This window comes from Dermacentor variabilis, chromosome 5, assembly GCF_050947875.1.
Source record: "Dermacentor variabilis isolate Ectoservices chromosome 5, ASM5094787v1, whole genome shotgun sequence".
Lineage (NCBI taxonomy): Eukaryota > Metazoa > Arthropoda > Arachnida > Ixodida > Ixodidae > Dermacentor > Dermacentor variabilis.
Window position 1 is genome coordinate 128,584,833 of NC_134572.1, and position 13,777 is coordinate 128,598,609.

The 13,777-nt window shown below is 43.4% G+C and overlaps 1 protein-coding gene across 1 annotated transcript in view; it reads right to left on the reverse strand.

Moving 5' to 3' along the window:
* Positions 1-478: 478 nt before the first annotated feature.
* Positions 479-13,777, reverse strand: part of LOC142583643 (disintegrin and metalloproteinase domain-containing protein 10 homolog) — a 35,251-nt gene continuing 21,952 nt past the window's right edge. The window contains exons 7-8 of the mRNA XM_075694136.1: positions 5,024-5,235; positions 479-676 (exon numbers count right to left, since the gene is read on the reverse strand). Coding sequence (XP_075550251.1) covers positions 479-676; positions 5,024-5,235 — 410 coding nt within the window. The remainder of the gene's footprint in view (positions 677-5,023; positions 5,236-13,777) is intronic.

The window sequence follows — 13,777 nt, forward strand, 5'->3', positions numbered from 1 at the left end:
TACATCTACCGTGCTGTTGACCGCAACATTTCCCGAACCAGACATTACTGAAAACTATTCCTGCTGTGCCCTGCAAAAGGGCGTTCCTTGCAGAGGCACTGTAATTTCTTTCATCGCTTTCATTGTTTTCGTCGCTTTCATCGCCCCACGAAAAAAAAAGAAAAGGAAAAAGAAACGTTTGTTTACATGTTTACTACCGTACATAATTTCCAAAACTGCACCAACCCCCTTGCTTCACATATATTCCTCGCTTCACTTGTGGTTGTATTCTCAGCTGATCATTTTCGGAGATGCTCTCTCAAGATTTCTCGTTGCATTCACTGGACACGCCAGCGTGCTTCAATGCCAAGTGGAAGAGTACGCCAAGAATCATGTCTCGGGTAGACACCAGTGTTTTGCGTACTAGCCACACTAAAGTGATCGCCGATACGGCCTGTGGCCGCGCTTAGCAAAATAATTAAGTCCCCTTTAGACCAGCTTATTCAACGCTTGCTTTGACGCGCTTGGCACTCACGCTGACGAGGGTGTTGATAGGGTGCCGCAGTGTATCCTTGAGCTTGAAAGGCGGCTTCTTCAGGGGGTTGCTACTAGGCGTATGCAGAGCGAAGCAGCGAAATATGAGCAGCATGAACCAGGAGGAGCCGAGGATCACCAGGCACGATACGATAGGGTGGTGCTGCAATTTCGTAACACTCATATAGCGGCTGGGGAGCGCGCACTGTTGTTTATAATGCAGGAAAAGTACATCCATAGTGCACACTAAACGAGGCGTATGATTTCGTCTCGGTCCTTAGAGCGTGCGGGGAACGCTAGAGAAAGAAAAGGAAAATCTTGGAAAATTCGCTAGGAAGTACGAGCATGCAGAAATACGGCGCAATTTCATCATTATGATAGATTATACCTGTAATAATGTTAAATACCTGTAATAAGGCTAAATGCCTGTTTTCACGATGTCTATCATATATAGTGAATGTGGTGTATGTTAGGGGTGATTAGGGCTAAATAGATATTGATGAACCATTGTTCTTGCCTGTTTAAAAGTATTGTACAAAACGCTTATACAGTTTACCCCCGGTCCTGGAAAAAGGAAACTTGTGTCGATATTATATTTGCAGAGAATGGCAGCATACGCCGAACGTTTGAAGTGTGTAAGTTACAATATATTTCAGAAAAATATTTATGGAAGCGTATTTCACAAAAACTTTGGCCAATGTGCGGCAACGTTTCAACGACATCAGTTTATTAGAACATCTGCGAAAAATTAGTTAGGTAAATTCTCAAACCGTTTATTCAGGCTTATATAAGTCGTTATAACCTGTAATCCCGATTGTCGACATGAGAAATGAGGAGGGCGTTAACAATATTGTATGAAGAGGGTTTCTGGATGAGTTATTAGATTGCAATTATGTAAGTAGCAAACCCTCGTTTGATACTTATTTTTTGCGTGTTTGTGATAGCCTTTTTCGCTGAAGTAAGCAAGCCACCAAAATCAAATTTGTTGAAAATGGAAAAAAACATTATGGCCATGCATTGTGCACATATAAGTTTTTGTCAAAAGTAAGTCAAAAGTTAACGTGATCGAAAGCGTTACGCGCTGTTTCCCAATGTCCCGAGAAAATTCTGTCACACGGAGCCTTACAAATAACACCCCCCCCCCCCCCTTTGTGGGTATTATGTGTAATGCGCGGGGAACGTTCGGCATTTTTGTAATAATTAGGAATAGAAATGCATGACTATTCTTTTTATTCAAGGAAAACAACAGTTCTTCACGTTTACCGTTAGATAGATAGATGCAAAGGGCGGCTCGTCCGAACGAGTCTGGTTCAGGGGAGCCACGGATGTAGCGTAGACGATCCATTTCCTTAACAAACATCTAGAAGCTACTTATGCGCAATAATTGCAAGACACTGAGTGGGTATGTCCCGCTTTGGGCAGCCTATGAATTCGCTTTATCTATTTAGACAAATTAATTGGCCCCTCGGCTCATCTTAGCATGTTTAGATTCCTTCAAAACGATGACACTTGGCTGTGGTATAGCCCTTAGTTTTGTTAACGACCTATACACTCTACCATATACATCTTGTCACGTGCTGTTTCAGTTTCTTATTCCATGTCATTGTTATAGTGCACCATATGCGATCGTACTTTATTTTGCTTCTTAACAGATTCAGTGGAAGATTTCATTTTTCTTTTTTTAGAAATTGAGAATATCCGCACAAATAAGACATTTGTAAAAACTACTGAATACTCGTGCTCTTTCTTCCTCGCGTGTCATATGAAGCACCTGCGTCCTCTGTGAATTGAAGGAGTCGCCCTGTTTATATTTCTTGGAAAGATGGGGCAGGAAATTTACGTATAATATGCTTCGGAGCGTTGTATTTAATGAAAGGGGCAGAATTTCACCCGCATCCATGGTAGAACTACAGTTGTCAGTGACACCAAATGTAGTAAACGTGCGGGGAATATTATCGGGTTATATCCATGGAAAGTTTAATGCTTGTGGATAAATTTACACAATTTATAATGAAAAAGGTGGCGTGCTGTAGTGATCCAGTGACGGCTTCTCAAGCAAGCTATAGTAATGCAGAAGCCGTAGCGTGCATTGTTGAACTAAATTTAGCGATAGCTTGGCGCCAAAGTGAACTTTCGAAACACGGAAAATATAATGTGGTCTGCTTGCAATACATTAGTCCTGCGTGTGAATAAAGATAAATGAAAATATTCTGTTCAAGTTACCACGGTGTGCCCTACAGTCATAGAATTCGCCTAAATTACTCAGAAGAGGGAGAAGTAGCAAGCAGAAAAATGGTTTCCAGACAATGCATTGTGATAAATACGGTAAAAAAATAATAAAATATACGCAGCCAGACAGAAACGTACCCATTCCAACTGGTTTTATGGTGTGTTGCAGACGGACACTGTAAAGAAAGTTTACACCCTTTGAGTTGTATTTTGTCCTAGTCACGAACGGCTTGCACGTTGTCAGGTTGACCCAGAATTCTCGGCAGGAAAGTAGCGAGCACCGAGTTTTCAAGAGAGGCAACGCAAGCAAGGCAGATGACGATTATTGTTGGGGGACAAGATAAGCCCCAAAGGGTGTAAACTTTTTTTAGAGTGTAGCGGGTATAACTGCTTTCTTCGTGGTTCAAAATACACGCAACAGCCATACCACGGCCCTTGTCAAACATCTTCTTGAGAGTTCTTAGAGCTCATGTTTAGCTCAGCGTTCAAAATTATGCTTTCGAAACAGCCGATTCAGTCTTATCGTCACAGCATGGAGTGAACAATGAGCGAAGTCTTATCTTCTTCACTGCAGAAAAAAAATGTAGGCAAGCAAATAAAGAATTGCTGAACTCCTGCAATCGTGTTATTCCACACTACTTCAAGAGATCGCAGAAAAAGAATAGAGACGTAAAAGGCATCTTGACGCCAAAAAGCCATCTCTGAAGATGTTGACCCAAGTTCAGAAACGATTTGATGAACTGCTTGCAGCCAGTTTCTTTAACGGCCGCCTCAGCCGACATATGGCGCCCTTCTGTGGAAACTGTGTAAACCAGACTAATAAAAGCGCGCGATTTGAAAGCTTCGGAAGTTTCCACTGAGGCCTACATGGCTTTAGAGCAAGTGTCGACAAATATGTACGCTGGTATTGAAGAGGTCATACAAACATGGGTGTACGCAGTCGTCAACAAATACTAACACTCGATAATCGAATCTTTGGTTTTGAGTATTCAGTGATGACCATAGGCCTGCAAACGAAAACGTAGTTTTAAGCACCAGTATAAGCACGCTTGAATTGCAGTATGCGTTCATGTTTTGGGAAGTAACAGCGCTAAGCGGACAAGGACTTAGGTAAAGAAGAAAACGAAACAATCGCTTCTTCTTTGCCCAAGTCTTTGTCCGTTTAGCGCTGTTACTTTCCAAAACATCAATTACCACAAACTCGCCCAAAATTCCCTTCTAATATACCTATGGTTTTTTTAAATATGTATTTATATTTCTGTTGATACGATATGCTTGAAAGAAATGCAGTTGCTGATGTCGCACATGACCATCTACACTTTTCGTATGCGCAGACAAGCAATAGTAATAATATTTGTTCCACATCTATGAGCAAGGTATACCAATTGAGAAAACTGCTGACGTGTCACAGTAAACCGTTGTACGAATGCAGTTCTGGCGATGTGTGCATTTATTACAATCCAGCAGTAGCAAGAAAGATAACTGCTTAGGATGTCAATGGTTACTTGCTTTCGGCGCAGGATGGGCATGGTTTGGGTACGGACACCGGCCCAAGCAAAGCGTTGAAGCTGAATTTAAAGCTAAGTGTAATCTGTATCGACAGGCCTTGCTCTGATAATAATTATGATTTAATATTTAGGTGTAGACCAAAATACAAGAATTGAAGCTTCAGTGAGTGTTCCGGCAAGGGCTATTTGCAGATACACCCATCGCAGGTACTAGTGGTTAAAACGATGTCACTAATACAGAAAAAGAAAAAAAATGCAACGGGCACCCGCGGATTGGATGCCCGGGGGACAGCGAGAAGAGACAATGTGCCTAAAAGGCACAAATCGTCTCTCCTTGTGCTCGATGTCCCGGTCATCGAGCGCAGACAATAGTCCTAATACGAGTACCCATGGCAGGCAGAGGGATTCAAACGTCACGCTTTGATCGTGTGAGCTCGACATGTTACTCACTTGATCACGGGAACGGTAGAGCCAATGGCCTGTGAAATGTCCAGTAGCGTGAGCAGCATATCTCACATGACTGTTAGCGAAATTGGCCCTTGCAGTTACAGAAACGCATTAGTGGCATGTGATGCAACAAGATTGAAGCATACGAAATTGAAAAGGGGCGACAATAGCTTGCATTGTCGCTCCATTTGATAACAATAAATGATAACAAGCGTTGGCAAAGAGATCGCAGCGATATCTTAAACAACACTTTTTCTTGACTTCCTACGTATACAGCAGTCCATTGCCGTCGTATCTCGTAACGTTATGCAGTATGCAACACTCACTGCGAGGAACTCGTACAGGGTGTTCACTGATTCGCCACCGAAGAAGAACGCCTGCAGCCGCGTCAAGAAACCCCGTGGCTCGACGAGGCGGCACTTGTGAAAGATGTCGCAGTATCCGCGCATTTCATTGCACGGCGACCCCGGCTGCAGCTTGGCACCACACTGGCTGGCCATCTTCGGGAAGGAGCACGCAACCTTGCATTCTGACGAGCCTGTCGGACGCAGATTACAATGAGATCAATTTCACTTTATTCTGGTGACCTTCAATGCCCATATTTAGCTGTCCTATCTTGTAGGATGGCATCGCGCAAATAAAAAGCGATGGTTCGCATTCGAAATTTAACAAGAACTCTACCTGGCAGTTCTTGTGTATTCCCCTGGCTTCAATGATGAGTTTTTGTGTGGGGCCAGTAATCAAGACGTAAATTGCTTCGGAAGTTCGTTGCGCATGCACGCACTTTATTCTACAGCTGAATGAATGAGGAAGAATTCAAGGAGAAGGGTCGATAGAGAAAGCGGGGACAGGAGACTATTGCAGTACAATAATAAACCTCAAGCAAAATTACTTCTCTGTATGATATGTGATCACCGACAGTGGCAGCGATGACTTAGCGCTCACTCGAGCTGTAACTAGTGTAGTTTCCTGGGGTAAATATAATGTAATTCCACTTTCCGCGAGCCTCTACTACTCTTAATTGACGTTCAAGTGAGGTACCACACGTGGCTTTCTTGATTAGGGCATGGTCTCCGACTTGTATGTCTAGTTGTGATCCGCCTGGAATTCAACCACTCAAGTGTAGGAAGCGTTCCAGCGCCACCCCTATGGCCCCTGCCACGCCCTGAGCGGATACCGAGTGGGAGGACACAAAGAGAAAGAAGCCGTCGACTTCACAACCTGACAATGGGACACAAGATTGCGCTGAGCACCCAGGCACGGACACTTCCATGAAGTCCCCAAGTTCGGCAAGTTTCCCAAGCAGACATCGACTACCACAAGACCACGAAAAGTGAATGACCCTTTCGCTGGGGACTTCTCCACCGATTGTAATGGCTGTACGCGAGGGGTTATTTAAGGCCGTCCTGGCTCCCGTGTTTGGCAGAACCATTCGAGACTCGAATAGAGTGACAATCATGTACCAATGAAGGGATTACATTCTTTCTATTTTTTTCATCATAAAGATGCCCGCCTTCGTCGCCGTCTCCCGATTCTCATGGTGACGACCCACCTCACCGTGTCAAGATCGTATCAGTAATTTATGTCAGTGTTGCGTTTCTTGGCAGGCTTACTGGCTTCGGTCAGACTGAAATTCTCGAGAAGCTCATTTTGTAGCTGTGGTACAATTTGCTGATTTAAGTCCTGAAAACAACATGTTACAGTCATTCTAAGATCTTTTACGGTCATTCTAAGATCTACAAAGGAACCCGTAAGGGTTTCCTTTGTAACAATCGCTACGATTGGGTGGATGTCTCATTTCCCCTTAATTAATTCTAAGATCTTGTAGCATTTATCTTAACGTGCAATGGCGATGTTGCCGTGTACCTCTATCTGCTTCGACCATGACCATTCGTCAAGGCTGAGTAAGAATCCGGGTTATTTCTGGTACGTTCGCCCTCTGTCAAGTTCAGCGAAGCCCAAACGGATGATTTCGAAACTTCGTCGTTTTGTGCTTATTATTGTGTCTGCTCTTATGTCGTCGTTCATGCTTGGTCAAGTGAGCCGCACCACGAATTTGTTGTATACGTGGACCAGAAGCTGTTGTGGCTATTAGGTCAACTGATGGGATCATCCAAACGATTGTGAGCGGCAAGTTTCACTTTTATTCAATTAACTCCATTTTCTCATTGGCTCCTGATAACTTCCTGTTGTATGTGTTATCTAGGTGGTACCTTGCGTCTGTAACGGGACCCGTCCACAGCAAGCAAGGGTGACGTCAAATGTCAATCTTATTGCTGTGGATAATTCAGGCACCTCAAAATTCGACACTCTTTATACGATGCCAGTTTGTTTTTATAGTTCCAAAATACCGTAAACCTTTAATTTTTAAATATTGCCGGTGTCCTTTCTGGGGCGGTGTAATTGGCTTCAGCAAGCAGCTTCCATATCGGAATACGTGGTGCTTCTGACTACACCCATTGCGTATGCAACACCAAAGGAAAAGAAATCAAGGTCCTGTATATATGCCGAGAACGGGATCCGATGATCAGCTTTATTAGGTCGTGATTGGTCATTTGTGCACATGATATTGTGCGAGATCTTGTCTTCATAGTGAGATTTTTCGATGAGTACCTGAAATGTCCAGGCAGAATTCGAAATGCCCACAGGAGACAGACGTCTTAGAGCTTCACTATAAGACCGCCAATTCCCCCAAGCTCACCCGTAAGTCCCATCAGCGCGACTGTAAGTTTAAGTGTGCCTGCATCATATGTGATCACGAAACTATACACGTGAGGATAACTTGACATGTTTTTCAGTGATCCCGAAGAGAACACCTGAACAATGCACTGTTTTTATAAAAATTCATTTCAGGAACCTATAGTACCAGGATAAAATGTGAGTAGTGTAAGCCAGTTCATGGAATCTTTGATTTGATTTATTGATTTCCATTTACACATACACGAAGGAGAGGTAAATCAAGGTGGCTGAGAGAAAAAAAGCCACACAGACGCGGCTTGCGGCAACCTCACCCCCTTAGGTACAAATAGTTGCATGGAATAGCACACGAAGCATCTTATATAATATATTTATACAGTGGCCATAAAGCATTGCAGTTATACAACATATGAAAAAAGAAAGAAAATATTTGCACGAGTAAAGTCATTACAAAGATACTCAGGCAACGGTATAAGTAAATGATATGCACTTCATAATATACACGAATACATAAAGAAAAAAAGAAACAAACACACATTTAACATTCATAAACGCACTTCAAAGAGGTGAAAGCAATAGTTTTAAATTCTTACAGCGATGAATTATGTTAATTATAGCCTGCTCTATCATATGAATTCATTAATCTTAGGAGATTATTACACATTTCAGAACCGTAGTTAGTTCTAAAGCGAGGAACCTTCCGATAAACCTTCCTTCAGGTGTTCGGGTTGTATAACGGCATAAATTGGCCGATAGGATTGCAAGTTCTACAAATAAGCTATTGTTTGGCACTAAAATAATATTCGCGTAAGAGCTTGAATTTATAAAAGTTATGGGCTGTAGTAATGTTGCATTTCTCATACGGGTTTTCAGTGAGAGCGACATACGGTACATAAGCGATGACACGTATTATTTTCTTCTGCATACGAAACAATTTATTCAAGTTACACTGAGTCGTGGTGCCCCATACTAGATGCTCATAATGAATGTGAGACAGAAATAAAGCATTATAGATTATTAATTTCACACAGACAGGTAAAGTATGCCTGTTGCGACTTAAAACACCTGTTATGCGGCTAAGTTTTTGGAGTACCGAGCATACATGGACTTCCAGTTGCATAGTACTTGTGAAGTGTACCCCTAACACTTTTCCAGTTTGTACAAGTTCTATATTTGTAGATCTATGCGCTATTGTTAGACGTGAAGGAAGACTCACCCCTCTGGCATGAAAAATTACAGCCTTTGCTTTCGCTGTATTTACTTTTAAACAGTTTTCTGTGCATCAATGGGACACACTGCAGAAAAAGGTATTTACTATAGGAATTAAATTGGTGCAAGAACTGGACGAGATGAAAACACTTGTGTAATCTGTGTAAATTATAAATTTCGCTTTTTCGTAGATGGAAGTAATGTCGTTCTCGTATAAGTCGAAGAGCAATGGGCCCAAAATGCTGCCCTGTGGGTCGCCACAAAATATTTCTTTGGTTACCGATGTAATATTGTCTACAGGAACAAACTGGCGTCTGTTATGATGATTTTAATAGTTGAAGTGCAGCATGTCTAATTCAATATTTCTCTAGTTTGTAAAGTAATATGTTGCGAATAATCTAGGGAAACGCCTGCGCAAGTCGACAAATATGCCTATTCTTAATAGCGTACGTTCGAAGTACTGCAATATAATTTCTTTTTTGATCGAGAAGAGTTAATTCAGTGGAACTGTTTTTACGAAAGCCGTATTGAGCATATTGAATTTATCTTGCATTTTTGGCAGAAGGAAGAAAGTTGACTAAAAATTTTTTCAGGACCTATTGAATAAAGAGAGAGGATCGATATCGAGTGAGAGTTTTTCACGTCTAATTTATCCCCCCTTTTAATTAATACTGCTCCCTTAGGAACCTTCACATTTTCTGGAAATGCGCCTGTGGAAATACGCAAATGTGGCGAGGGAGCGTACCCACGCACTGCCTCTCGCGATCTGCCAATTAGCGAGGCAGTCGGGGCACACTTCACTCCGTCTGCAACGTGCCGCAAGAGACAGATTGTCCGCGCCAGCCATTGTATCGCGATATGAAAACACCAATACAGCAGCACTCAAATTTCGCCTTAGGGAGTAGCGTAATCGTCTGTGAACTTTTTCTTGGGTGAATTCGTAGGTACAGGCATAATCACTCGGTACTCCTACGACTGTCGTTGAAGTTAACCTCTGGTGTTTCATAGTATACGCTCTAGCGCCATATTTTGTCCGTTATGTGCACGTCACCGTGCGCTTATGTCGCTTCTAGCCGGAAGTGACGTGTTAAGAAACATGGCCGAGAAGCCTACGACCTTGCGGAACTTTCTCACAAACAAAAGACTCAAACTGATTTCGAGCTCAGCATGGGGATTAGAAACAAAGCCACACCACAATACTTAAGTGGTGGAAATAGTTACGAGAGAAGAGGACGTGGCACCATTTGTATTCATTTCCTCCCCATTGATAACGCCACCAAAGCAGGATCATGTGAGACATTTCTCAACTTGTACACGGTACACAGTGGCGGCAATAAGACAAAGCCGTCTGAACTGTGGCGCAATGAGCAATATTTCGATGCTCAAACGTTGGCAACACTTTGACGTGCCCGAATAACTTCCGTAACCGTGGAAAATAAAAAAAAAGTTCGGCGTAGATTTGAACTACCTTTGTCGTGTCTGTATCATGACGACGTACGCTTATATCTCCTTCCGTTTCTCTACCGCGGGTACGCTTTAAAACCACGGCGCTGCAATTATGCTTCAGAAACTTTCCTTTCCTTGGTTCTTCGCCTCCCTTAAATTCGTTCTCTTAACTACTACACGCAGAGACAAAGCAACAGCGCTCGCATTCGATCCCATATATGAGATGGATATATATATATATATATATATATATATATATATATATATATATATATATATATATGATATTATCAGTCGTAGCACTCGTAGTACAGCACTCTCGGCCGTTCCCTTTTTCGAAAGTAGTCTTATTAGGGTTATTATAGCTACACGAAGGTATTTCGCCCTCGTGAGCAGCAGTCCTTGAGATAGTTACTCGGGCTAGCTTCCCCCGCTAAGAGTGCCGCGCTCGCCTAGCACGTGATCAAGCTTTTTCTAGTCTCTAAAGCCGCTCGAGTTAAAAAAAAATTATGGGGTTCGACGAGCCAAAACTACTTTCTGATTATGAGGCACGCCGTAGTGGAGGACTCCGGAAATTTTGACCACCTGGGGTTCTTTAACGTGCACCTAAATCTAAGCACACGGGTGTTTGCGCATTTCGCCCTCATCGAAATGCGGCCGCCGTGGCCGGGATTCGATCCCGCGACCTCATGCTCAGCAGCCCAACACCATAGCCACTGAGCGACCACGGCGGGTAGCCGCTCGAGTTCGCTCTTATCCACGGGCGGCCATTTTTCCAAGGAAGTAGCAAAAATTGACCATCGCGGACAACATCAGTTACTTTCCACGTAAGCATGAGGCTCTGGACAGGAGCTATGGCGCTTCAATGTAACCAGGAGCCTGACGGACCAACCGACTGAGCTATGTTTGCGGGCAACATTCCAGGGTCACGAGTTCAAATCACCTGTTCTCTTCCTTTTCTTGTATTCCTTCTTTTTTTTCTTCTCCCTTTTTTAATATGTAATTCTCTTTTAGTTTATCACAGTACAAGGACCCTCCTAAGAAAAAAGAAAAAAATATCTCTATGTATGGCCACACATGTGCAGATCATAAATACCAGGTTCTCTAGGTGAGTATAACCGGTATAACCGATCTCAGATTGGTCCACCTTGACTGATCAAATAGGGCCCCACTGTAGGTTAACTGAGGCGTACAACTCCTGTGCGGGCGGTAGAGTATCCGCCTCGCATGCAAGAGGACCGTGGTTCGAATCCCGGTGCCGCGCGATTCTCCACCGGAAGAAAACCGTGTGTTGAGAAAATTGCACAAACAGGCCTGGAGTGCGGCCTGATCCCGGTGACCAGAACCAGTAATGCACTCTCTCACCAGAGCAGGATTGGCCACCCTGGTGCAGTACTTGGCTACAACCTCCTATATGAATACAACAATCAAACCCCGGCCCTCAGTCCCCAGCAGCCGCGAAGAAACTGACCACGGCGGCGGCCAGATCTGTGACGCCGCAGAGGATGCTAAGAATACCTGGCTCCGGACAGGCTTCCATTGGAATCTGAACCTGGCAACGTTTAACGTAAGAACGTTATCTAGCGAGGCGAGTCTAGCAGTGTTATTGGAGGATTTAGAGGGTAGTAAACGGGATATACTAGGGCTCAGTGAGGTTAGGAGGACAAAAGAAGCATATACAGTGCTAAAAAGCGGGCACGTAGTGTGCTACCTGGGCTTAGCGCAGAGACGATAACTATGAGTCGGATTCTTGATTAATAAGGATATAGCTGGTAACATACAGGAATTCTATAGCATTAACGAGAGGGTGACAGGTCTTGATGTGAAACTTAATAAGAAGTGCAAATTGAAGGTAGTACAGGTCTACGCCCCTACATCCGGTCATGATGACCAGGAAGTTGAAAGCTTTTATGAAGACGTGGTATCGGCGATGGGTAAAGTCAAAACAAAATACACTATACTGATGGGCGACTTCAATGCCAGGGTAGGCAAGAAGCAGGCTGGAGACAAGTCAGTGGGGGAATATGGCATAGGCTCAAGGAATACCAGGGGAGAGTTATTAGTAGAGTTTGCAGTACAGAATAATATGCGGATAATGAATACCTTTTTCCGCAAGCGGGTTAGCCGAAAGTGGGCGTGGAGGAGGCCGAATGGTGAGACTAGAAATGAAATCGACTTCATACTCTGCGCGAACCCTGGCATCATACAAGATGTAGATGGGCTCGGCAAGGTGCGCTGCAGTGACCATAGGATGGTAAGAACTCGAATTAGCCTAGACTTGAGGAGGGAACGGAAGAAACTGGTACACAAGAAGCCAATCAATGAGTTAGCGGTAAGAGGGAAACTAGAGGAATTCCGAATCAAGCTACAGAACAGGTACTCGGCTTTAACTCAGGAAGAGGAACTTCGTGTTGAAGCAATGAAGGACAATCTTATGGGCATCATTAAGGAGTGCGCAATAGAAGTCGGTGGTAACTCCGTTAGACAGGAGAACAGTAAGCTATCGCAGGAGACGGAAGATCTGATCAAGAAACGCCAATGTATGAAAGCCTCTAACCCTACAGCTAGAATAGAACTGGCAGAACTTTCAAGTTAATCAAGAAGCGTAAGACAGCTGACATAAGGAACTATAATATGGATAGAATTGAACATGCTCTCAGGAACGCAGGAAGCCTAAAAGCAGTGAAGAAGAAACTAGGAATAGGCAAGAATCAAATGCATGCGTTAAGAGACAAAGCCGGCAATATCGTTACTAATACAGATGAGATAGTTCAAGTAGCTGAGGAGTTCTATAGAGATTTATACAGTACCAGCAACACCCACGACGATAATGTGAGAGAGAATAGTCTAGAGGAACTTGAAATCCCACAAATAACGCCGGAAGAAGTAAAGAACGCCTTGGCAGCTAAAAGGGGGCTAAAAAGGATCAGGTAAGAGCAGATTTGTTGAAGGATGGTCGGAACATTGTCCTAGAAAAACTGGCCACCCTATATACACAATGCCTCATGACCTCGAACGTACCGGAATCTTGCAAGAACGCTAACATAATCCTAATCCATAAGAAAGGGGACGCTATAGACTTGAAACATTATAGACCGATCAGCTTACTGTCCGTCGCCTACAAAGTATTTACTAAGGTAATCGCGAATAGAATCAGGAACACCTTAGACTTCTGTGAACCAAAGGACCAGGCAGGATTCCGTAATGGCTAGTCAACACTAGACCATATTCACACTATCAATCAGGTGATAGAGAAATGTGCAGAATATAATCGACCCTTATATATACCCTTCATTGATTACGAGAAAGCGTTTGATTCAGTCGAAACCTCAGCAGTCATTGAGGCATTACGGAATCAGGTTGTAGATGAGCCATATGTAAAAATACTGGAAGATATCTATAGCGGCTCCACAGCCACCGTAGTCCTCCATAAAAAAAGCAACAAAATCCCAATGAAGAAAGCGTCAGACAGGGAGATACGATCTCTCCAATGCTATTCACAGCATGTTTACAGGAGGTATTCAGAGACCTGGAGTGGGAAGAATTGGGGATAAAAGTTGAAGGAGAATACCTTAGCAACTTGAGATTCGCTGATGATATTGCCTTGCTTAGTAACTCAGGAGGCCAATTGCAATGCACGTTCACTGACCTGGGGAGGTAAAGCAGAAGGGTGGGTCTGAAAATTAATCTGCAGAAAACTAAAATAATGTTTAACAGTCTCGGAAGAG